The sequence below is a fragment of the Phalacrocorax aristotelis genome, chromosome 20 (genome assembly GCF_949628215.1).
Source record: "Phalacrocorax aristotelis chromosome 20, bGulAri2.1, whole genome shotgun sequence".
Classification (NCBI taxonomy): domain Eukaryota; kingdom Metazoa; phylum Chordata; class Aves; order Suliformes; family Phalacrocoracidae; genus Phalacrocorax; species Phalacrocorax aristotelis.
In genome coordinates this window covers 380,788-407,496 of record NC_134295.1, presented here as the reverse complement: position 1 = coordinate 407,496, position 26,709 = coordinate 380,788, and the positions used below count along the sequence as shown (strand labels likewise).

Below are 26,709 nucleotides of genomic sequence, written 5' to 3'. Positions count from 1 at the left end.
TATTCTTTTTAACTATATAGGAGGATATTTCAAACTTTCCCTATACTTACCTCCGATCTTGTCCAATGGGCAGTTTCAAGATGTAGATGCATGCTTACATTTCTGCTCATTCATTTGTGTAAAAATTTAAAATCTACCCAAGACCTGTATCACCTTCCCTGATGGATACCGCTCGCCTTCAGAAGTACATGCTGAAACCTCCTCTTTAGCCAGATCTGTACTTATGATTCTTCTATGCCACCCTCTCTAGTAGCTGCTGCCAGTCACACTTGATAACAATTACATTACTCTGTAGCTATGTAACAATGTAACTTGTACCTATTATATTTAAAAAGATTTGGGGTTTATACTACCTAGAACATGTAATTCACAGTTAGGAAACTCTTCTCCTGTACCAGAAAGCTTCAGCAACGCTACTGAGCACAGCAAAGCTATGAGAGAAGCTTCAAATGGCAGCTCCCCAGTGCAAACTTTTTTGTCACGTTCCAGCGATACATCCACACTGACTTAGCCTTTGCATTCCTGTACCACAAGTGAATGCTAGGATCTGCTTTAACAGCGTGGGTAGGTAATACTGTGCCCTTTTAATTTTTTTAATCATTAAAAAGGAACAGCTGGAAATGAAAAGGCATGACCTAAATGACTTGGTTTCTAGGTCACCTCCTTACAGTCAATCCATGGAGAAGTGATTCTGTCACTGAAGAGAGGGCCCTGGGGATGAACAGGATGCTGCTGCAGCTTCTGGCTTAAGTAAAACACCTGTCTGTAGGCCAGACCCTGGTACACATCCTCAGTAGAAGTCTCAGTGGAAAACAGAGGACTTGCTACCACTAAGCACTGCCTTAGGACTGAACAGAGGCTCTCCAGAGCCTCAGGGCAGACTCCGCTAAATGATTAGATTTCTAAGATCTTTTCTGAATGAAGAGGTATAGGATAGCTCTCCTGAAGGTCGAAAAATTAAAATTAGAGCCCCAGTTTCAAGAAACTGATGGTAATCACTTTTATCATTTAAGCTTTGTCTTCCAAGTTCCAGCTTAAGCATCTATTATTACACCACAAGTCATCTGTGAGGAATGAAGAATCATTGCCTAAGCATGCAGAGATGGCGTTAGGAAAACCAGAAGTCAGCCAGAGTTGAAACTGAGATGCTGGACATAAAGATGGCAACATACACAGCAGTAGCAAAAAAGTAAGGATAATGCAGGCTGCAGAGCTGCTGCTGAACCTAGAGGCAATGGATATGGAAAAAGCTAAAGCACCGAATTCCTCTTTGCCTCCCCAGTCTCTTCTCCTCTCACTGTAATCTCAACACGTTGGGGTAACTGGCTCACAAACACCTCAGGAAATTCAAAGGCAAAGCCTTGAAACTGTGGTGGAATACCCCCATGCATCAGGACCGGCTGAGGCCTGACTGTTGGGTGTCAGCTCTGAAGAGAAGGATGTGAGGATCCTGGTGGACAAAAAATTGAAGATGGCATAACAAAATGCACAATTCCCCAGCAACGTGGAGTTAGGATGAAGAAAGGGAAGAGAAATGACATTTTGATGTCACGCTGCCTACCTTTTCACGGCTGGCATCAACACCTCGTTCAGAAGCTTGGGCAGCTGTGCAGGCAGGGAAACTTCCCAAAGACTATTCAGCACTCCTGAATCAGTAAATTTTTTGGAGCAAACCAACTCACCACAAAGAAAGGATTTGAAACTTGTAACCGATATGCAGAGGGCTTGCGTCCTATATGCAAATATATCCTATATTTGATTCCATCTTCACTTCTTCAGAGACAAGTCTTTCTTAATTATGTAACACCATGGCAAAGACTAAAATAATAACCACTTTAGAGGAGTGCTAATTGGAGGTATAAAACTGCTCAGTCTTGGGTCATCATACAGTTGTGAGCAGCAAGAGAGATTTATGCCTTCAGTGCAGAGCTTAACAATGAGGATGTAAACTCAGCATGTAACTCTTATGTACTTTGCTCTTCAGTAAAATGCAGATAGTGGAGAAAAAAAGCATAGATAGACCGGCAGGAACAGTTAATCACTGAAAAGATACTTGTGTAGATGTGGGAAACCGTCAACACAGTAGCCAAGGTATGAAGGATATCTGAAGTAGCACCTTGACAGTGTTGTTTCAACAATTACAGTAGAAACAAGAATAACGTAAGTAGCCTGATAGCTATTTCAGGATAAGCTTTATACAGTGGGGTAAAAATCAAAGTAGTAAGATGTGAGAACATTGCAGAAATAGATAATGAGCATTTAATTTTTAGCAGTGCTAATAATCAAAGGAAAAAGTATGGCAACATTAAAAAAGGAAAAGAAAGGATTAATAAAGTAACTGCCTTGGTGGAAGTACCACTATGGAGTATATTTAGGAAAAACAAGACAGACAAAATGAGCAGTACATGTCAAAACCCACTGCTTTCAAGGTACAACCGCACCACATCTGAGCAAGCAAATTCAAATTTTATTTCTAGAGCTTCCATATTCATTTACTTGCTCTTTATCATATGAAGTAACAACCTTTAATGTTTAGATGGTCATGAGCTACAGGCAATAGAGAGAGATGATCACAGATAGACGCACAGATACTGAATGTCACTTAATCAAGATTATATTGGCATTTGTGGTATCTGGGTGATAGAAGACTAAAATATTGGTCATTACTCACACCACAAATTCTCTTCCTAATTATCTGTCATATTAACTATCTAATTTGAAGCCATTTATAGCCAAACGTTCCAGAAGCTATACACGACAGACATGCTAGGAAACAAGCAGCACACAGAGAATTTAGTTATTTTCAAACCAAGGAAGAGCACTCTGGTTCATTACGGAGTTACCAACACAACATTCAACACAAGGAAGTGATAAAATTCAGTCCGGAAAACATATCCAGTTACACATATCAAGCTTTATTTGCAACAGTAAGGTGACAAATTTTGTGATGTGCCTTTTTAAAATATGACTAGTGTTATAACCTTCCTGTCGTTACACTAACAAATGCACAGATCTAAACAGGTGCTATTCCTTGCTGCAGCAACCATCTTCAAGCGCAGGGAGGTGATGTTACCTGTCGCGCAAGGTTAGCCAAAGGTGCAGTAAGAACCTTTTCTGTGCTCAGGGATTCTTCCCTACCCCAGTCCTTGGCAGCATGCAGCCACACGGCCGGTGTCTATCCTGACTGGGTCTCCCAGGATAAATGGCATTTGAATGCAGTACAGGAAAGGCTACAGAGTAATCGTAAGCAATATTCCCTTTCAAACAAACAACCCATTTGCACTGGCTTCTTCTGTAAGAGCCTATCTAATGAGCAAGGGGAATTCCTGGACCACAGGATGCTGGAGCTGCATGTGCCTGAGCGGCTTAGCTGCATGTAAATGACCTAGTGTACAGTGAACAGAAAGGAGTGGGCTACAGAAAGGAAAGCTGCGTGGCCAAGTTGCAGGCATCATGGTGCTTACAGAGACAATAACAGCATGGTCTAACACTCAAAGTAGCTGAACTTTGTGTTTTATTGGGTGGTGTTAACAGAGGGAGTCTGCTCAAATTGCACAGGGATACATCCACCCCACTGTGAGATACTGAAGCATTACTCGGGCAGATACTGAAAACAGCTGGGAGAGGGGGAACATGCAGTGCAGAGGCAAGCATGTTACATACAGGACTGGCTACACAACACGGGAGCAGACTGACTGCAAGAACTCTCTACAATGCCTTGGTAGTTTTCCCTGAGTTCACTGAAACACCGTATTCACTCATGTGCAGTAGGAAAAGCTGCAGGTGCCAGGTTACACCAGGTTTATGCCAAAGGTCACTCTTTCAGGCCTCTAGCAAGAGGCCCAGTGTCCTCATCTGTCTTCTTTCTGAAGTTACTCCCAGTATCACGTTTTAAGATTCAGGAGGTAGGAACACTTCCAGTCAATACATGTGTAAAATTCAGCAGTAACACAGGACCCATCATTTCTACCTCTAACAGCACTCCTTGACACTACAGCGGAAAGAAATAAAGCTAAATAAGTTTGTGAATCTCAGCTCTAGAATATTATTGCTGAACTGTTGCACACATCCAACCAGCTGGCATCAGTCAGTCAATTCTTTAAAAAGCAACAGATAAGTACAACAGCCCGAATGAGCTTATGTCCAGGGAAAAGGAGTAGCAGCAGCAGTAACAACAAAAGCTAGAGTGCCAGCACAGCAAACAATTGTTTCAAAGAGTGAGACTGCTCAAGAAGAACAGTAATGAATTTGGGAGAGCAAACAGGAACTTAGCTTCCACAAAACCTCTGAAATTTCAAGTCATACGGAAAGAACCGATTTTACAAGAACAGGCACAGATATGCTGGATTATTACTGTACTGCCTAAAAATGGACACTCACTGTCATCACTCCTCTCCCTCTTCCAGGAAGCTATCTCCTGCTAGACCAACAGCCTGGTAGCATATACACTTGAGATACTATTTCTTTTTAAAAGGTTCATGAAAACAGTATCAGACTTACAGCTTGTCCGTTTGCTTCATAAAGTGGGCATTTTTGTTTGATCTTAGCCAATTCCATATTCACTTGTTTGCTGACCACAGCCATTGGATTTCCTCCTGAAAAACATTTTGTATATTTAACAGAGTACTCCTGCAGAGTTTGTCTGTAATGAAATAAGAATTCCACAGTTAAAGCTATTTCAGAGACTAAACACACTAACTCCAGTGCAAAATGCATTCCAGTGGAGCAGTGTAACACTGCCAAAGGTCTACTCTCCACAGCAACTCTTGCAACAAGGTCATGAAAAAAAACCCAAAAAACAAAAAACAAAAAAACCCATGCAACGTCCCCACTAACATCTTAAGGATGTTATATAAAAAGGGCTCATTACAAAAGCAGAGTCCTAGGGTGGCAGCAGCCTTAGTATGATTGAGAGTTTATAGCTTTAAACATATCTTCAAAATGTTTGCAAACAGAGTTTTTGAAAAGCCAAGGAAAGCTCCCACAGCTGCACACCAACATCAGGAGCTTTTCAAAGTGTGGTGACATGGAGATGGAACCCAAGTAGTTCAGTCCCTAAAAACCTAGTGGAACTCCAACAAGTGACACTAGTGAGTACAATCTATGAAGACGAACCATGCACACCAACTGTGCCTGGGAGATGCGTAACTGAACAGGTTAGAAAACAACCTCGGAGATTCCTTGTAGAAACAGGAGACAGGCAGAAAGCATCGACTTTAAGCATACAGAGTGACTGAACATCAAAGCCTCTCTGTAAGTAGAGCAGAGGAAAAGAACGTGCACAACAGAAAATGGCATAGAGGAGAGGCAACATGGAATTAATCCAGAAAATTAACTTTGGAAAAGTATATCATATCTAGCTTCCTAATGTTCTTTGATTCTGTGATCCAATCAAACCCAGAGCCTTAGTTCAAAATAGAGGGGGGAGTTCAGCCACCCTAATACCTTCCTGTCTTTAGAGAGGTGACTGAACCAGCAGAGCAGAGCTTTGAAGTAGGTCTATGTAAGTTCATGTTTGAAGTTCAACAGCGGACTAAAAATTTTAGTTCTTCCATGGTTTACTTCTTAACAGAGTAGCCCGTATCAACAACCGATGCCACCCCATAAACCAGCATTAAATAGGAAGAAATATGGCATGTTTGCCATTATTTTTACAACTGTTTTTGAAATCACTTAGATAAAGGACTTTTGGGGTTTAAATCCTGACTTGAAGAAGGCTTTCTCTTTAGAATGGCTCTGCTCTTCACTCCCTGTCCTGCCCTTTTTCTCCTGTGTAAATAAAAAAAACACATAGTCCATCTCTTTGGGATCTCTCCCGTCTTTTAACTTTGCTATTTATTTACTCTTATTTACTTTGCTCTTACCTACTCCACTAATCTCCTCACTACATTCCTACTTCTCCATGTTCAACTTCAGCTTATACTTTGGAAGATCCAAGGGAACAAGTAAGAGAGTTACCAAGAAAATCAGTCCGTGGACCTGAGCTCAGAGGCCACTGGCACCTGGGTAAAGCAGCTTCAGAAAGACTTGCTCAGCAAATGCAGTGACCCCAGTGCAAATACCACCTTAAAGGAATTGGGCAAAGGAACAGACACACAAAAGGGCAGCATGCCAAAGAAAAAGCAAAGAATTCCACTAAGCACAGGCAAACTGTAAAAGAGCAGAGCTACAACAGTTTGATGATGTGACAAGCACCTGTTTGACTTCAGTGACCAAGGAGAGCTATGGCACCAACAAAACCCCCAGCTTTTAGCATGGGCTGCCATCTGTTCTGCAGATTCACTGATAAAAAATCCTAACTGCCAAAGAGGCTGAATTAGAACATCTACTTTTTAACAGTTAAAAATATCCAATTATTTTGGCCCCAAAAGGAACTAGCATAAGGTTTCAGATTTTTAATATCTTGTCCCACAATCTTCCTCCCTGCTCCTTTTTATTTTGAAAAACTCACCAAGTCCTGTTACCACCATTGCTCCTAGATCAGCAACATAGTTCCCTTTGCGAAAGGTAGCAACTCTTCCTCCTACTCGGTCCTTTTAAAAGCACAATATATTAAACCTCGTAACATTCGGCAATAAATCTCGCAAATATAATCATGGAAACTTCTACAGAACATGGTATAAGTATTCTCTTATCCAAAGGTTCAATAAATAGAACGTACATTTGTCCAAGAACCTCTGCAAATGAACACTTGACGTCAATTAATTTGCCTAAGTTAAGGAATAAAATGTTATGTTGCATTTAAAAGAAAAAAAGATGTCTAACCTGATTTGACCAGATTTAACTATATCTACAGTAAGATCTACTGTGACTCTAAAACCAATCTTTCACTGTCCATGGGTAGCTTAAGTTATGTACTAGACTCCCTCCTCCCACTTCCTACCCCAAAATCCAATAGCTATATAGGAAATGATTCAGCTGTGCTTAAGAAAACTAAATTTAGGGTTAGAAAAACCATCAGCCAATTATTATCTGTTCTCTGCAGAAGAGCCAGCTGTCAGTCAAGAAGATAACCACAAATCAACAGCCCATTTTAGAGGCAGAAAAAAAAAGTTTTTGATTCTTGACACATAATACTGACTTAAGGATGACACTTATTTTCCTACCACTTTAAACTTAACACAGGAAAAATAAGCCACCTGTCCTTATTCTCAGTCCAGCTAGCAGGATGATATCAGAGAGAAATACCAACTACAATTGGGCAAAGATCCCAGACAGCTACCATTCCATATAAAAATGTTTGATTTTTAGTAATTAAATCAGCAATTCAGAAGCATGTAAACTAATAGTCTAAAAGTGACAGAAAATGAGTGGAAATCACTGAATCACTGAAAACATAATGCAAGAGAACACCAGACAGCCTTAAAAAAATACAGACTACTCAAGAGAGATGCAGCTGTCTAAAGAAAAATGACTGAAAAATATCGTGCATTATTTTTAACCAGCCTCTTGCCAGGTCTACATACTGCTGTAACACAGATGCATAGAACAAAAGCCAGACTACAGCACGGATGTCTCTCTTCCAGCTTCAAAAAAAGCCCCATAAAACCAACACCAAACCAAAACAAACCAAACAAACCCCACAATACATTCAGGTGAGCACGAGACCCCTGAACAATTTGATTGTTGCGCTCTCCTTTGCTCTAGTGGTATGGAAGCCGTGAAGCGCAGAGCCAGCAGCTCTTGCTCCCTAGCCAGAAGAGCGGTAGCTGGCAAAATTCAAAGCCTGAAATATTGCTCAAATAAAAAACTTAAGCAGATTATTTTAATCCGTGCTAGAAAAGTGTCAGAAGTAAATATAGAAACAAAATGAAGTCAGGAAGTAAAACATAAGATAAATTCCAATTTAATTGGTCAATGGATTTATTATTTTAAATGACTATCAAGCTGTTCCCAATTGATTAGATAATATGAAAAAAAAAAAAACTTAAAAAAAGGGGATTCCACTTAGGGCTGGACATAATGGAATAACTTATACCTGGAAGAACAATCAGCTAGTTTACACACCACAAATCGTACTCTGTATAACATTAAGGCCTCTGTTAAGCACACAGTAATAAACAAGAATTAATGTAAACTGTAAAGGTGCAAGAAAAATATCCTGCCTGACATTGTATGGCATCCAAAGAATGATTCTGTTTAATGGGTAAGCTCTTGAAATACAGACTTGCATTCTGCTGTCTAGTGAAAAATGAGTTCCTCCTCATAAAAGGAGGGAGATTCCGCCTGTTGCTGGTCTAAGCATATGACACGAGCACCTGACTGAACAGCCCTCTCCTGAGAAAGCATCAGCCAACTCCAGTGAGAACAGGCACACTTGTTCCCTAGTGAGACACGTTTAGTACTCAGCAATACACCCTGGCTGACTGTGCCCACACACAAGCTTACCCGTCTTGGGCATGTTGCTGGGATACTCACGCAGTACTGAATGGCGTTACTGGTTAAGTTTCCGTATAGAAGTAGAATAGCACAGAAATTCATACCCTGGCTTCCAGAACTGTAACATCCATTCCAAAACTCTGCAACTGGCGAGCTGCTGCCAATCCAGAGACTCCGGAACCAATAATGATCACCTTTCCGGTCTTCTTGGCTAAAGAAAGGGAAGAATAAGCTACAGGCTCTATACGTGCATTACTACATTGTAATCGGTCACGTTAAAGTTGCAATTAAGGGATACCAAGAACAAAAAGCAGCTTCTCTCTCATCGCTAGTTCTGACAGATCAAACCCTTTAACAAAACAAATAGCCACAAAAAGACAACTGATGTAATTGTGTACGTAATATGGTAACAGTAAAACACTTCAAAATTTTTCTTAGCGAGAGAGTTACAAGAAACATACACCAATAGTGCAATCTGTGACAAGGAAGAAAACAGGAGGAAAAATACTTCCAAAGGACAATTGTTTGAAGAAACTGATTCTTATTAATTACTGTGGGACAAAGCAACATAGTTTTCTTTCTTTCTGCCCCAGAAAAATAAAACCTAGACAGGACAGACAAGTTCAGCACTTGTAAAATCCAAGCATCACATAACCACATAACAGATGTAAGTACAATATTGTGTTTGTCTTTTGTTATTCGCATGAGGAACAAGGATAACTCATTAAACAGAGTCACCCACCGAATTATCTACAGAAGATTCACATTTTCCCTCTCAGAGGGATTTACTTAAACACATGGCTTCTCCATGACAGAGTAAAAACCATTAACATCTGCAGCCAGATGGCTTTCCAGCCTTTTTTTATTTTCTCAGCACCACAACCCTAAAAAAAGGCACTCAAAAATTTGTCCTAACGAAATCACAGAACAATAGAACAAAACTCCAATTAGAAACAATTTTCAAGTTTCTTACTTGGAAGGGGCTTCACTCTCTTGTAGATACCGAAGTTGATTAGACCGTGCCGCTCCAGATAGCTGTGTACCCTATGAACGAGCACCGTATCACCTAAAAAATGTAATGTTTTTAAATTATTCTGTATGTTCGGCAGCACGTATGTACTGCAAACGTAGTCATAAGCAAACCCATCACAGCAGCAACCCAGCAAAGTCACACTGAACATGTCCCTTTCTGCACCTGCCCTGCTGAAGAATCCATCTTCTTGAAGAAGGCTGAGGTTAAAGTCTTCTGGAAACCACTAGCTGTTTCCCATGCTGCACTGCAGCTTTGAATGCTGCCTGAAAAGCTGCACAGGACATTAAATGCTTCTATTTACTAGAGTGGAAGGACACCTTTTCTGAAACCGACTGCCGAAATCCAGATATCTTTACACAGAACCATAATGTGGTTTACCAGTATTAAGCCAACCCATTACCGGAGCACTGAATTCTCATTTCTGTTTTCACAAACACAATAATTCACTGTTTTGCAATACTTGACAGTGTATCTGCATTCACATCAGCATTATTTTCTTTGATTACTTTATGTCTCCCCTCCACCCTTTGCCAGTTTATTGGGATCTTTCTTTTGGGATGGGTGGAATGGTATACATTTGCAAGCAGTAACTCCTTGCTCTTTTACTGCCTTCTTTCATCACGGCCAGTCTGTTCAAGTCATATGAAACTTTTTAATACCTCCCAGAAACCTTATGATTAAGAAAATCTCACAGCTGCAAACCACCATGAAGTTGTGGCAAACCTTAAAAGCTGCCTGTGAATTCACTCGTAGGAACCTTCTGTAACAACCCATGTTTTACCAGCTTTTCTGAATTCTGCTAGGGGTGTATTTCTTTACCAGACAAATGAACACTAACAAACCTGAAATATGAGCATACTGCAATATCCTGTGCACAAACGCTCACGGAGCTCCACTAAGAAAAGGACCCATCTGAAGTCCTCTCTTCAATCTGAGCAGCTTTTCCCCAACCAAAACTGGAAAAGAACAGCAATGGTAGGTACAGCATGGTTTTGGCAGTAAAAGACTTGACTTACTATTATAAGGTGCTTCCAATTGTTGGATAGTTGCTTCAAATGTCAACTGAATCTTTGGATTATCCAACCAGAGCTGCAGCTGTATTTAAACAAAAAAAAGACACATTATGTTAAGCAATACAAAAGAGGTGTTTCCATGTGCATGTTTGTTACCAAATACTGTTAGGAGATGGAACCCTTGAACAAGTCGAACTTTGGCAGTGCTATCCATGCTGCAGCAAACCCCGCCTTCCAGTGTTCTTTAAGGTGCAATACAGTCCATTTTAAATTCCTACGCCATTTCCGATAAGGGTGCACGTGGTCCTGTGCCCCCTGCTCTGGGTGTGCCTGCTCAAGCAGGGGGTCGGATGAGATGATCTCCAGAGGTCCCTTCCACCCCCCACCAGTCTGGGATTCTGTGAAATGCATCAAGTCAGCAATCTCCTAATCACACATACAAGAAAACATACACTGAAAGAAAAAAAGCTACAAAATGGAAGCACCAGAATGCTTATATGCACAGCCTTCCTTCCACCTGCATGGCAAGTGTAACGTGTGTGATGTTTTAATTGGGCATGCAACGTCAGCCAGCACCTGACTTTTCAGCATCAAATTTCACATTATTTTTGTAAAAGCTACAAAAGTACTTGTCATCTGATGAAGTTTATCTCAGACCTTTAATCAGCCTAATCCATCTCCACTGATGTAAGACACTACCACGGGCTACACTGGCCATGTATACACAAGAAGGAACAAGAGGACAGTTACAGTTCAAAAACCAAGCAGGAAGAGCTGTCTGTGAAATATTAATTATGTCACTTCATGCTAGGAGAAAAGCATGGAATAATAGAGTCACAACTCGTTTCCCAACAGAACTCCTACTTCATGGCATGGATGGCAAGAGTTAATAAATAACATTTTACTGTTCAGTGCCTAGATCTAGGTCATACACAGCATCTCCACACCACTCTGCATTCCAGAATTAGACATTTATTTGGGTGTTTCCCTACAATTGCACCACTGAATTTCACAGCTCCGTACAGATACAAATTCAAGTGGAAGTCATACAAGTATAATGAACAGGAAAGATTAAGAAAGACTCTCCATATCATTTGGGAGGCCATTTTGAGGCAAATTTCATCTTTAGCATAGTACTTTCTTCTATTCGTTTCCCAAGTAGTTTTTAACAACGTTCTTTCTGATCATTTCTGAGTGTGGAGCTAACCATTTCATAGTACTACATGCCATAATGGTAAGATTCCTTCTCAGCTGGAGAGTGCAAAGCCCATTGTCTGTATTTTTATATATAATCTCTATGTATGTATATATACAATTGCTTCCATTATTCACATTAGTTTACTTTTATTTAAAATTTATTTAATCTGCTATGTTATCACCCAGTTACTCGTAAGAGTCTTCATCTTTTGTAGTCCTAATTTTACTATCAAGTAACAGTATGTGCAGCAAATGCCCATTTCTTTACAAATCCTGGTTTTTAGACCCTCTACGAATACACAGAGCAGTGTGGCCTTAAAAGATTTTAAAGGCTTCAAACCACAGCTGCCCTGTACTGACACAATACCTCATTTATCCTACATTCCTCCCTAGCGAATGGGGACCGAAGACCAACAATGCAGCTTTTCTAGCGCAGCCCTGCAAATACCCTTTCCAAGCATGCCTTTAAATCCCAGTCATTTATTAGTCTCAGTGGAAGGCTCTCCTGTGTTTGTAAAAGGATTACTCACTCTACATTTGGAGCAAACTGGTTTTCAAACTCTTTGGCTTGCCTTGGTCTGTTTTTGCGCATCTCGTGACTTCCCAAAAGTTACAACTTAGGTTAATTAGAGGGAGATTTCACAGGAATAGCAGAAATCTCACTCTTAGCATAAAGATATCCACTATGCATAGATTTCAAATAATTTCTTTAAGTTAAGCACTGGGTGCCACCATGGTTAATACACTGTGATGCCCCTTGATCATCTTAAGTCTGAAAAAAAACCCAAATGGTGCATACGGCTTTTTTTCTCTTAACTAGGGTAACAAAACAATGTTCAAAATATTTCTTGCTTTCCTATGTTAATCTTGCTAACACTACTTAAGTTTTCTAAAATGCTCTTTTCAAAGTAGAGGAGAATGCCCTGAACCTTGTTTGTGTGCTGAGGAACTTAAAAGCATTGTCACAATTTAAAAGCTTCATCTGCAGAACGCAATGCTGCTGTGTAAGTTTTATCAAGGTTTAAACTTCAGGCACGCTTGCCTGAACTCAAATGAATGAGCTCTCCAATGGCTTATTCGAACATTGCCCCTTCTTTCTACAGAAGATGCATGGAAGTTTTGAATTGGGCAGAAATGCTACAAACATTCAGAAGCAGAGTTTCACTTCTTTTACACTTTGTTTTTATGAAAACAAAGCTGGCAAAGTAACTATTCTGATCTGAAAATAAGCCACATGACTGGCTTGATGTCTCAGTGTTACAGCAACTGAACACTAAGCAAAGTGAAAAAAAAATAAAAGGCGAGAGGTTTGCCATGTTCTAAGCAACAATTTATTTTATTGAATATTACTGAAACATTCTAGAGAGACTTCTTTAAGCTGAAATCAAGTAATAGAACATTTGCACCAGCTTTCTGTTTGTTTACTTTTTAAAAGCTGTATTAGCTGAATCATGTAGTTTTGATGGTTGTTATGACCATGTTTTGGACGTTGTAAATATACTACAGATTCTTTACACTGCCTCACAGTATTGCCTCAATCAAGAGCTGCTTAACACCTTCCTTAGTAGCTGAGAGCATGACAAGATGCCAGAAACAAAACCCCACCATCCACCCCCCCCAAAAAAAAAATAATCTACCAACGGTTAGACGTGGTAACTGACAAAAGGTCTTTACAAGGTACAACAACGTCCTACCCTTTTTTCATCAATACTTTTACAATAAACTTACGGTGCGGTTCCTGATGTACAGAAACACCTTCTGAGTCTGCTGTGGCCCACTGATTATATCAGGGAAGCAGGCAGCTTCTTGAGATGTCATACGGTCATGTGGAAGTCTACTCTGGAAAGCTGCACCCTCCACACCTACAATAGAAAGACAAGTTGTCTACAGGCACTGCAAAAGGAACTGCTAAATAGGTATTTTGACACTACCCTTCCTAGCCAATGCATTTAGCCTTGAGGCGATATGGTGGCCAATTTCATGTCATGCCTTCGTTTAGTCCTTTTATTTATTTCTGCAAGACATGCAGGTTCCCCAAGTCAACAGTTCTTTGAATTACAGGTATCTTCTAGGGTTAATGAAAAAGCTGTACTACAGGGGAAAAAAAAAAACCAACAAAAAAACCAACCCCAAACCTGAAAAATATGGGGGGCATGGCATATATCAATATAATATATAGTGTAACATATATATAAAATATAATATCAATAAAACATAACTGCTTTAGATGCCATCTTTCATTTGTGTGGTTTCCAGTTTCTACCAGAGCATGAGTAACATTTTGGAACCCATTCAAAGCCAGACTGTCTCTAAGATACAAGCACAAGGCCTACAGTCCCCTCTCACCTGCTTTCAAGGTTTCATTTGCACTGAAATACTCAAGCTAGAGGAACCCAGCTAAACCTCTCCTTATGCATGTTTTACATTTTCACAACAGGCAGTGCAATGAAATACAAGCCTACTTGTGCTTTTCCTGTGTCCCCTCCCCAAGCGCTGCCTATTATCAACAACTACAGACTTCTGACTTTTCCTTTTAAATGCTCCACATGTAAAAGACTAACATTGAACACACACAGGAGACATTTTCTCTTGGAAAGACTTCATTCATAAAGGCACCTGTAATTCTACCATTTCAAACACTGGCAATGAAATAATCACTCTCATCTGAATGTTAAACTTTTTATGTAAAGTAATAAACTAAGCTGCATAAAGTGCTACAGCATGAGTACAAAAAGCGAATCTTGCAGGCACAGTGAGCAAAATGAAATACTCAGACGTGAAATACAGCAAGAACAATATCAATCTCGTATGTCCTAGGAAGTGACTTAAGATCAGGACAGAGGTGAGGACGTTCAATCTGGAAAGATACAAGCCAATACATCCCAAGGGAAAAAAAACCCACATGTGATGCAGTAAGATTAGGATCATTTGCTGAAACTGGAATTGTTCACAAGATTATAATAAATATCAAAGAAAATACAAGTTTGCAGCGTGTTACACTAACCAAGACAACAGTTCGAAAGTTTGAAATTCATGTGCAGAGGTACACACGTCACTGCACTGGGGAGAGGAATTATCTTCTTTCAGTTCTGGTGCAATCACACACCCCTTCGATTTCCAAGCATTTTCACATCCCAAAGGTGAAGAAAAAATGTAAGCAAGGAAATGGTCATGAAGCTAACGAAATTCACTCACAAGCAAGATTAGAAGATCTAACTGTGTGATGACTCAAGGTAAAGAAAACTGTATTCATTTACAGGAATTTTGCAACAAGAGGAAATTAGTAACAGAGGCTACAGAACACTGCAAGAAAGTAAAATGAAATTAACAGGTAAAGCTGACACACCACAATGGTTCTTGGCACTAACATTCAGCTACGGAATAGAAACCCGCAGCTCTGCTCAAACTTCAGCTTCTCCAGGAATGAACATCCCCCAGCCCTTCTGCTTAACATCGAACCAACTGTGCAAACATCTACCTATGAATGCATATGCTAAACTCTGTACAACTGTGCGTGTAAACCAAACCAAAGCCACCAATTCTCTGATACTTTATTAATGTTAACAAATCTTAATTAAGGTTCTGGATCACCAAATGTTAGCAAAAAGCTGAGCAACACAATTCTCAGGGAATGGCCAGTTAAAGATTCAAAGTGCTGAACCAGACCCCATCTTACAGGCTTATGCTAAAACAAGTGTGCCTTCTCCAGATATTTGCGAAAAAGCATTGACTTTCATGCAGAGATCAACTACCAGTAAACTCTCGAACATGTGGATTTAAGGCAACTTGCCAGTTTCTTGAAAAAGCTTTGATTTATTTCTTCAAATTGAGAAGCCAGAGAAACTGGCATTCCTAATAGCCCCGGAAAGAACTCCAAGGTGGGGGATTTGTGTTGCTGGGTTTTTTAAGGCCACACGTCTTTTATGGCAATACTCAAACTTTAAAACTAAAATGTCAGAACAACTCGGGATGATCACTGGTATTTTGGAGGGGGGGAAAAGCTACAACAGGGTTTGACACCAGAATTCAGAAATAGCCTAGCTATTATTAGCAAAGATACCATTTTATTTGGGCCAACCACGAGAAGATCTTATAAGAACTAAATGCCCTTGAATTTACTTTTGCAACTACACAGCTCAAAGTTAAATCAATTTCAGGCTGATTAATTCCCCCCCATCCCACACATTTACTGCCTGTATTTCACGAAAGCAACATGTTAAAGGGAGCACCAGTTCAGAACCACACACGCTTTCCTTGGGGCAGGCAACTCTTTAATGGCTGTAGGAACGGCTCTGCCTAACTGGATTCTCATCCCCTCTTCACATACATTCATGCACTCACTTGCCACTTCCTGACATTCAGCATCAGCAACTAATGTGCTGAAGTTCTGGTTATCTTCTTCCCCACAGAAGAAATCTTGAGGGATGCTGCTCATTTAAAGACTTACTGAAACATATGTAGATGGAAAAGACTCTGAAGGGAATTTATTTGGCTGCTGAATCAGACAATTGCTAAAGCATACCCTCAGCATATATATATGTGTAACATGCAACATATGCAGAATTTCCAAACAGCCAATGCCTGCCTAAAAGTGAAACAGGCAGTGCGTCCTTAAGACCACAATCTATAATAGCCAGAAATTCTGTGCAAGTGTTAAGATCCAAAACATAACTAGGCTCCTTTACTTAGAACAGCAAGGATGCACTCTCAGATTAATATCTTGAAGTTATATTTGCTTCAAAAAGAGCAACTTGGAGGTACAGAATAGATTCTGGAGCCTTCAACTCCTTTGCTTAAAACCCAAAGCCTCAATCCTCAAGTGAAAGCAAAAGCGGCAAAGTCGGAGGAAGATTTTCAGTAGCACTCCATGTACTTCAGAGTAAAGACAACAGTTCTGTGAATTAAGCAGTCAGTGCATAGTGCTAGCATCAGTGCTTAGGTCAAATGGCGAATGCAATTCACAATCTGGTCCACTGAGAAGCAGACTATGAATCTCCCCAACAGGTAAATCTCCTGGGCTAACCGCTGGCACACAGCTCAAATGCAAACCCTTTCAAAGGAAAAACAAAAACGAAGGAGCAGAAAGGTACTCCACGCTATGTTTCTTCAGTAAATTAGAAAAAAAGGTCTATTGTGCTGACGCCCAGGGCTTTCTGTGTTGTTCTAGGTGGTAGGAACCGGCTAGGCAAGAAGTATCTTTTTGCGTGTTTAGACTCCTCCTCTAAACATGGAGAGGAGTGGAGGGATGAGAGATCGGCCTGAGGCATTTCAACATAGGTTAGCATCCTTTTCCACAGGTGATACAGACCTCAACTGAAATTTCGAAATACCCCTCACTTTTTTAACAGGTGGGTAAACAACTCCTGCATCTCTTACTAAGTTCTGGACAACCACACCCATGCGCACTTGCAAGCATCAATCCCTAACTTGGCGGCTCTTGCTACTAAGTGGCAAGCATCAAACGCCACCCTCACCTGATGCTTGGCCGTCTCCATACCCTCCAGAACTGTCGTCTTGAAGTCCTCCTGCTTGCCCTGTGGAAGGAAAGAGGAGAACTCAGGGACCTTACTCCATAAGTTATACCATACTGGACATAAAGGCCTGGCAGTTGGCGTTTTAGGTATTAAATTTCACCAACTAACTAAACCCATTTTCTGAGAATCCCATCTTCTGGAACCTAGGTTCAGGGCACCAAACTCTGTGGTCTTCTAAAGTGTCGTCCGTGTTACTGGAACGCTTTACATCAGACTTTATGGGAAATAAAGTAGTACACAATATGTAGCATTCCTGGTGGCTAAATACTTATGATCAACTTCATTAATGGCTAGGATTTGAATTATAAGATTACATTTCTTACTCCCAAGATCTGGTGAGTAGATACCATCAGATTCTATGGATCTCAAACCGTAATAATTCGATAATCTTGCCCTTGGTACTGTCGAGTCTCCCCATACGCAAGGGGACAGTCTGAACCATTCTGAAAAGCCTCTTACTTTCTACTCTTTTTTTTTTTTTTTTTTGCCATAAACCTTTCGTTGAACCTTGATGACGGAACTTTTCTTGAAAGGCTCAGACCACTCTGGCTTCAGCACCCTTGATACACCAACAATGCTCTAATGCACTACAACCACCTTTGAAGTCAAGTACATGTTGATACCACTGATCCATTGATCAGCAATATGATCAATACCCAGCACTGAAAGACACCGGTCTTTCAATGTATCCAGGGCTGGAAACATGAAGAAAGGCAAAGCACTCATCTGAAGATCTGAAGAAGTCTCAAAATTACCTTAGCCTGCATTTAAGTGCTGAATAGCAGCCTTGACAGGACTACAACACAGCCAGGAAGAGAGCCCCTCTAGAACAGAGACAAGAACAGCTGTGATGTCTGCAGGACAAAGCTAACAGAGGTCACCCCACATGCTGCTAATCTTCACAGGAGATGCCAGCTCTAAATTTAGTTCGTAAGTGATGTTCTTCCACAGCCAGATGTTTGCCAGAAGTCACCTCCAGACAGCAGGAAGCCGTGGAACACTCCAGAGACAGTCGAGCGCTGTTGGGCTAGCTGCTCCTGTACCAGGGCTCCTTCAAACCAAGTGCTCCAACAGTCAGCAGCAAACTGGGTGTCCTCAAGTCCAAACAAACCCTCACTGAAACAAACGGCTGAAATCAAGGTAGTAAATGGAACATTCACTTCCTAGAGCACAACTGCTCAATATGTCATCTCCAAACAGGTAAGAGTAAGGTCTAACCTGAGGCTGAACACATGATTATTAAGATAATTTGTTAGAGTTTAGGACTGGGTGGACAATTTTGCCAGAAAATAATTTGAGGCTCCTTGGGGATACATTAACTTGAAAGAATTTCACCTGAACTGCAAATTTAACCCCTAAAGCAAGACTCAGAATGTGAACCAAACATTTTCATACTTTGATAATCCGGACTAACATCTGGAATGATGCAACATTACATGTCTACAGATAAAACAGGAACTGAAACAAGAAAGACATTTTCACTCAGCTGCAGTAAGGGAGAAATAGTCAGTACTTCTATATAATCAGTCTACCAGCAGGGAAGTTCAGAAACTCAGAAGAGACACACTGACAAATAATTGTATTTTGACAGGCCTCAGAAGTCCCAAAATCGGGATGCTATGAACTAATGCATTTGCAATAGCAAGAGAAAATTCCTCACTTCACCTACACTGTAAGTCCTGTATTTTGCTGGGAACATTACAAGACCTGCTTCCATTCTGGGTGAGACTAACACAACTCAAACAATATTTACACTCCAGCATAGGCCATTAATTTGCAGGAAAGTTACACTTGTGCCTTCATTAAGAAATTGAAAAGATGACATCAGCCTGTAGCATTCATTATCCCTGAGTTAGTATTGACAATGACTAGAGGAGACAAAATTGCTCTTGGTTTACTCACAAAAAGCAATCAATATTTTCCTCTTCTGTTAGTAACAGCTAAACCATTTTCAATGGTAGGTCAAAAAAAAAAAAAAAAAGCGTTACTGCTTGCTCGGACAAAATTCTAAACTCTGCCTAGTCTGAGTACAGAAGTGTGGAGACAAGGCCTGCTGGTACAAACTACCTCTCGCTCCTGTAAGAAAGTCTCGTTCCAGCTGCAAAGGAACAAAGCAGCAAGCAAACTGCTGATCCATGTGAACGTCAAATTACTGCAGCTGAACACAACATGTGCAGGAGCAGAATCTGCTGAAAGGCTCACGGCAACAGAATAATGGACGATGAGCTGAACAGCAATCAGGAAGAAGGTCTACTAAGGAGTCCAATTCATACAATCATCCACTGTCTTAAAATAAAGAATAGCGGCACATGATTACCACCGAGTACTGGATTTAATTAGGAAACAGACAAGTCAGATGAAAGACAGAGCACCACTGTTTGACTATTCACTTGATGCCGATCTGGATCATATTCAGTCTCACACTTCCTTGGAAAACAGTAGCTAGAATCATAAGATTACCACAAAATAAGAATACTGACAGAACTAAAAGGACAGGGACTGATAGAGAAAAACTTCAGGAAGCTGTAAAAATGAAAATCCAATTTGGTGAGGGCAAACAAAAAAGATCCTTAGAGGAAAAAACCGAAAGAAGCAGGCTCCTTAATTTCAACAGGGGTATTGGCAAACAGGAACACAAATGTCACTCAGCACTGAAAGTGAGTTTGGAAGCTTTTTGCTATCAGACAATATTTCTCAAGTAAAATAGAGGAGAGATACTTTAAGGAAATTATCTTAATCATGAAATACTGTTATGCCTTTTAAAACTGCTCTGCAATAACGTGCAGTAAGTCTTGCAAATCCAGACTATAACAATGTGCATAGGCAGAACACCTGGAATTCCCCACAGCTGAACACATTAATGGAACCCACCCCAAGTACATCCAGCATCTTGCTGCCACCTGAAGTGTCATACTTAACAACCCCCTTCTGCTGTAAACTGTGAGGACAGACTCAACGAAACACCAGCAACTGTCACTAGTACATTTTAAAGTTTACACAATTAGGCTTTTCAACACAAAAGGCCATAACCTATACCATGACAGCTCTACACCTGTACTGCATTATCTATGGTTTTGCAGGCTTGAAACATACAAGGAAATTAAGGTCTGCGGTGAGAATAAATGGACAGTAATACATAAGCGAAATTTTGTATTTTGTTAAATTTTCAATATTCAATCCTGCTCTAGTATTACTGTCCTGTTTAATATTTCTTATTGAACACTTATATTTTTGCTTCAAAGAAGTGGCAGAGAGAGAACACCTCTATTATAAACACCGGTTCTATATACAGCTGTTTGAATTACAAGTTTCAATGCACTTTAACAGCCAGCATAAGATGACCTGATGCTCTTGACACCTGTATTAATGACGACAAAGATAGAGAGATCCACCAATGTATATAGTTTCAGAAGCCTTTAAAAATGCAGCAAGAGTAGCTACGGAATGACAACTGAAAATGTGTTGTCTTCCTACATCATTGCTTCATGCATATCACAGGATTTCTAGGAATGGAGAAAGGATATGGTGACCTGAAATCTACTTATTTCTAGGCAGCTAGACATAGACTGTTTTAAAATTAGTTTTATTTAGATGACTAAATATAGTGCTTGCAGAATAACTGTTTAACAGACTGCTGTATGTATCTTATCATTGCCTATCTTCCATGTTTCTTCCTTCACTGTACTTCACTGATTATGCCTCAAACTGATTTCATTCTTAGAGGCAGAAAATGGCATCCAAGAAATATCACAAGTGTATTAATAGTGGGTCTCAAGGATAAAACCCAAAGCCTAAGCTAAATTAAATAGTAAACTTAAGATACTTACTTAATTACACCAATTAAAATTCCATTTTTTATAGATCAGCTACAGCTAAGAGCGGGAAGGATTTTTATCACTTCAGATATTCCAGTGAAGCGTAATGAGCTACAGTATATTCCTGTATCAAGCCAGGAGCCAACAGCCGCAACTGAGGGGAGATTACAGGGGCAGGTCCTAAGAGATAAAACATAATTGTGGCTTTTAATAAATATTCTGAAACTGAAGGTAAGTATCCTCAAACTGACGTCAGTCCTATTGTCTACATTCTCAAACCTCCCAGCCAAAAATCAGCCAAGTAAGAGCAGTAGAACTGAAGACTAACAATTATTCACATCAGTGATGAACCAGTGAAAGTTCAGCTACTAGATTTCAGCTATTGCCTAAAACCAACTAGCACACACATCATATCACATCTAAACTTTGCAAAAGCATGACTTTGTACATGCTTTACAACTCTGTCACAGGGAAGGAGGAAAGCACTGAAGTTTAAGCAAACAGTATTGAACCAGAACTTAAGATTAGAGTCACACTTTAAAGCCACATAAATCACTGTAGTTTAAATATGTCCTCTGGCATAGCAACCCTCCTCTGTAAGTCCAACCTCTCTTCTCTCAGAGGAGCAAGTGAACGTTGGTACGCAAGCAGGTGTGGCAGCTGAGTGCCAAAAACACTACTCTGGTCAATAAGCTTCCACAGACAAGTCAGTCAGGATCACGAGAATCTAGTATGAGAGGTTCAGCTTAGTTTGGAATTAGATCACGTATATCTATATGTCAGGCTGCTCTTCCACATTTTTTGCCTCCTTTCACATACGGGGCCAGCAAAGAAAACACTGTAGAATAATCATTCAAAACCAGACACAGGATTCATGATGCTGCAACCTGATCCTGCTTAACTTCTGGCAATAAAACAGGTAGGTAGTGTCAGAGAAGAAGGTCTCTCTCTACTCACCAGATGGCTCCTCTGGCTCGCTTTCATTCTCTTCTTCTGCAGGAGCTGGTGGAGGTGGTGGTGGTAGTTTTTTCTCTTTCTCAGCTTTAGCATTTCTCTCTTCTTCAGAGTAATACTCATCTTCTGACAGGTTTGCAAGACTCTCATCCATCTCTCTATACTCCACCTGTAAAAAGCAGAGCAGAGGATGAACACACTGAAGATGTCTGCAAGTCTCACTACTAAAATGAACATTGCAAGCAACAAAATTGCTTACAGCTCTAAGAAAAGGCCTGAGTTACCTTGTCCAGAGTCTTATTACAGCTACCATGTTATAAACTTCAACAGCTTAGCAAGTTCCACATGTTTTTACCTCTACTAAAAAAAATCTTCAGCACCCAAGTGTCCAATAGGAACTGTCTATTCATATCAAGCCTGGTTTATGTGTATTTCTTATATCACCATTTAACCTCTCTAGTTTTCTTCCCTTCCTTCATATACCTGTCAAACTCAGGGATAACAAATTGCCGGTGTCCAGTCTATATGTCCCAACTTAAATTCATCTGTCAACATGGGTGACCAGAACTATACACAGGATTTCATCTTGCCCTGGCACAAGGGATAACATCTGCCTCCTCTCCAGGAAGGGTCACACCAGTGGCTCAACACAGACCAAAAAAACAAAACCAAAAACTCTTTACTGCCATATATGTTTTGCTCTGTTCTCCAGTAAAAATAAATAGTATTACCAGCTAAAAAGACTTGCTCCAACTTAAAGGAACATGGAAGCCCTGAGAAATCACCTAGGAGGGATATATCTCATCCTATTTAATAAAACAAGCTTTTTTCCAAAGTAAGGAAGCTTTGTGTATTCTTATTGAGTTTCCCCACCTATTGGAAAGGGAAAAAGCACTTCTCACAATATGCAGCCATGGGAAAAATCAAAAGAAAGCAGCGAGTGTATTCCAACATCCCATAGATCAGCTTCTACCTTGAGATGACAAAAGCAACGCTGCATTTCTCATCAAAAGAATGATACATCTCTCACAGTCAAAGTTCAGTCATTAAGAAAGGGCACTAATGGGCACAATTTAAAGTAGCATTGGGAAGCCCGCGTATAGGAAACACTAAATTCAGTAAAACAGTAACACAACACTCTTGTCTTTCAAATATTTACGTTCCACCCCGTCCAGCACATTCAGTTTTTCACGCTATTGAGCGCAAGTTGCACCACCAGGATCTTTCGTGAACCTCCACCAAGTTACAAAGACCCTGTGGCACCACAAGTATAGCATCACAGGTACTCGTATCATATCACCAACACAAGCTAGTCTGCCCCAAGGCTCTCCCATCCTTGAGCTCCACAGCTTTTAGAGAACAATAAGGTCCAATAAAAAACTAAGCTTTTCCCTGGATAACCTCCTCAACCAGGTTCACACCACAAACATTCACAGAATGGCAACCCTGTGCTACCCTGAAGCGATCGTGGGGATACACCACGTGAAAAGAGATTACTGCCTTTGGCAAGCAGGTGCTGGGAACGCAGGAAAAACGTCACCAAAATACAACCCGCAGATTGTGCACTCATTCCTAGTTGTTAACAGACCACTAATAAAGCAAGCAAAGCCCAGGTATTCTGCCTCTGAAGATGACAGAATCACAGAATGGTTTGGGCTGGCAGGAACCTTTCACGGCCATCTGGCCCAACCCCCTTGCCATGGGCAGGGACATCTTTCGCTTGACCAGGGTGCTCAAAGCCCCATCCAGCCTGACCTTCAACACTTCCAGTGATGGGGCATCCACAACTTCTCTGGGCAACCTGTTCCAGTGCCTCACCACCCCCATCATAAAAAATTTCTTCCTTACATCCAATCTACACCTACCCTTTTTCAGTTTAAAAGATGCACCAGACTGACCTACCCAACAGTTTCTATCTGCAAAGGACCAGCCCAGCCATCACACCCAAAGAGCAAGACGTTCAATGCCACAGCTACAGTACAACAGACAGAGCTCCTAAATGTAATTTCAGCTCCATATGAAACACACTCAGCTTTGACAGGGCCAAGACCTTCTACAACAAGGTTTCCAACAAAAACTTTCACAAAAAAAAGCGCCACGTTCTCAGATGTTCAGAATCATACATGAGAATTACATACCACAGGCCCAAATTAATGGAAGCTGTTTATGGCCTTTAGATTTCATTGCTAAATCTCTCCCTTAACACAGCATTGGCTCAGCTCTCTAATGCCAACTGAGGGAAGCTGAAGAACAGTGGACTGAATGGGGCCATCACCTTTATAATCTTGCAACACCAGCTTCATTCCATGCACACTAGCCTCAGAAAAAGCTGCACCCACATACCCCCAGCAACAAAATGAATGCGCTCATGAAAATGTAAGATCATGAGAACTCAGATGCAACGCCAGGGTGTTTGGGGGTTTATTTCACTGCTCAGTATCTGACCAGGAAGGCCTACAAAGTTCATATTATCATTAAGGTTGGAAAAGACTTCTCGGATCATCAAGTTCAACCTCCAACCCAATACCCCCAGGCATCCTAAACCCTGTCCTGAAGTGCCACAGCTACACATTTTTTGAGGCCCACCAGGGACGGTAAATCCCCCACTTCCCTGGGCAGCCTGTGCCAATCCCTGACCACTCTTGCAGTACAGATATTTTCCCTCATATCCAATCTAAACCTCCCCTGGCGCAGCTTTAGGCCGTTTCCTCTCGTTCCATCGTTAGTGACCTGGGAGAAGACACCGACCCCTGCCTCGCGACACCCCGCGGTCAGGTAGCTGTAGAAAGGCTGTTCAACGGCTGCTGCAGACGGCTCCCCCCAGACCCTACGAAGGCGAGCTGTGACAATGCGAGGCCTTAATCAGCCCGGCGAGGTCCTCACCTCCCCGCGGTCAGGTAGCTGTAGAAAGGCTGTTCAACGGCTGCTGCAGACGGCTCCCCCCAGACCCTACGAAGGCGAGCTGTGACAATGCGAGGCCTTAATCAGCCCGGCGAGGTCCTCACCTCCCCGGGGCAGCGCCCGCGCACCAGCCCCGCAGGGCCGGCCAGGCTGCTCAGCCCAGCGGCCCCCAGGCGGGGGCCGCTCCCGGGAACCTCCCCGAGCAGGGCGGACCCGGCAGTCCCGAGCGCGGCCCGCCCGAGGCCGCGGCGCCCGCCACACGCCCGCCCCGGCCGCGGCTCGGTCCGGCGGGGCCGGGCCCACCACCCGAGCCCCCCACACCTACTTTGGCCCGCTTGCGGCGGCTGGTCCTGCGACCCTCAGGGGTCTCGGCGATGCCCGTGGTCTCGACGCCGGGCGCAGGGGCGGCGCCGGTGGCCGGCGGCTCGGACAGGCCGCCCGGGGGCGAGGCCCGCGGTGGCTCTTTCTTTCGGGGAGTGCGCTCCGCGGACCCGCTGCCCTCGGCGGAGGAACCCAGGGCTCCCGCGGCGGCGGGCGGCGGCACCGGCGCCTCAGGCCCGCCCTCGCCGCCCGCCGCCGCCTCCGCGGCCTTCTTCCCCCCCGACAGCATCGTCCTGGCCGCCCCGCACAAAGGAGGCCGCGAGCGGGCCGCCAGAACCGCCCCCTTACGTCACCTCCGGGCCGCGGGGCGCGCGCGCAGACGGCCTGGGCCTCCCCCACTGCCGCCCGCCCCCCCCCGCGGCGGTGGGCCGCCAGCCCGGCCGGCCCCGCCTCCCGCCCCGGGGTGCACCCCCGCCCCGCGCCCCGCCCCGGGGCTGCAGCGCTCGGCGCCCACCGGCACCGCGCAGGGCGTCGCTGCCGCCCTCGCCCTTCCCGCAGCCACAGCGCTTCCCCCCCGAGTTCACAAATGATAGTTTCTGTCTGGGGTGCGTTGCCGGGGGGCCCCGGGTTGCAGGCCTGGCCTTGCCGAGCTCAGGGCCAGGCGCCAAAGCTGCGTCACTTCAAGGTGAAACAGCGCCCATCAGTTCCCTTCCCCGCCGTCGAGGGTGGCTGTGCACGCATCCCTTCCCCTCTGCCTGCGAGCAGCCCTGTGGCCGTAGCCGTCCTATGTGGACATGAGGATGTCCACTTGCAGAGCCCCTTGAAATAGGCCAAGACTGGTGGGAGACATTTGTGCCCGCTTCCAAAAAGGATTCCAATTTTAGCCTTCTTCCTGTCTCCTTCCAGGGCTTGGGCTGGACTACTCACCGTGTCCTCTCTCAAGCTTCTGTTTACACCACCAGAAAAAGCTGGTGAGGCAGGGAAGGGAAAGCCAGAGCTATCAGCCTTCGGCAGGACGCTGCTGAGCTGCACCCACCAGGCCCGATGCCTGCGTGGAACGTACTGCCAGAGGGGCCTGCTCAGGATTCCCTTGCCTCAAGCAGTTAAACATTATTAGCTAAAGGTAACAAAGGCCCACTCCTGCCAATTTTCTTGCCTCTCTCCTCAAAACCGGTCATTAACCAGAAGGGACGTGTGCCTGATGCCAGCAGACATACCTGTCATGGGGCTGGCTGGTGTCTGTGGCCCTGCAGACACTGTAGGAGGGTTTAGGTACCTGGGAAGGCAGCAGCTGCACAAAAAGGTTTAGGTGTGGTTTCACCCATTCTCAGGAACACGGGAAACAACTAGAGGCTGTAGAAGGTCCGCAACACGTAGCTGACGCATTCCAGATGTCTGCAGAGTGGTGTTTGGACAGGCGGAAGGTCAACAGCACACTGACAAACGATGCAAGTGCTGAGAGGCAACGGGAGCAGACTGGAACTTGCTCTGAACCCTTGTTCCACGGTGTTGGACGACGGAATCCAGCTGGGGGAACTGCAGAGACCAACTCCAGACAGTGA

The 26,709-nt window shown here is 42.8% G+C and overlaps 1 protein-coding gene across 2 annotated transcripts in view; it reads right to left on the bottom strand.

The window, feature by feature from the left end:
- Window positions 1–25,490, bottom strand: part of KDM1A (lysine demethylase 1A) — a 47,160-nt gene extending 21,670 nt beyond the window's left edge. The window contains exons 1-9 of one of the 2 annotated variants that reach the window (XM_075114472.1): window positions 25,152–25,490; window positions 21,929–22,094; window positions 17,097–17,156; window positions 13,351–13,484; window positions 10,429–10,507; window positions 9,353–9,445; window positions 8,484–8,590; window positions 6,452–6,533; window positions 4,501–4,595 (exon numbers count right to left, since the gene is read on the bottom strand). In XM_075114472.1, the coding sequence (XP_074970573.1) occupies window positions 4,501–4,595; window positions 6,452–6,533; window positions 8,484–8,590; window positions 9,353–9,445; window positions 10,429–10,507; window positions 13,351–13,484; window positions 17,097–17,156; window positions 21,929–22,094; window positions 25,152–25,436 (1,101 nt within the window). In that variant the 5' untranslated portion in view covers window positions 25,437–25,490. The remainder of the gene's footprint in view (window positions 1–4,500; window positions 4,596–6,451; window positions 6,534–8,483; window positions 8,591–9,352; window positions 9,446–10,428; window positions 10,508–13,350; window positions 13,485–17,096; window positions 17,157–21,928; window positions 22,095–25,151) is intronic. The other variant, XM_075114474.1, reaches the window with a different exon arrangement.
- Window positions 25,491–26,709: the final 1,219 nt, after the last annotated feature.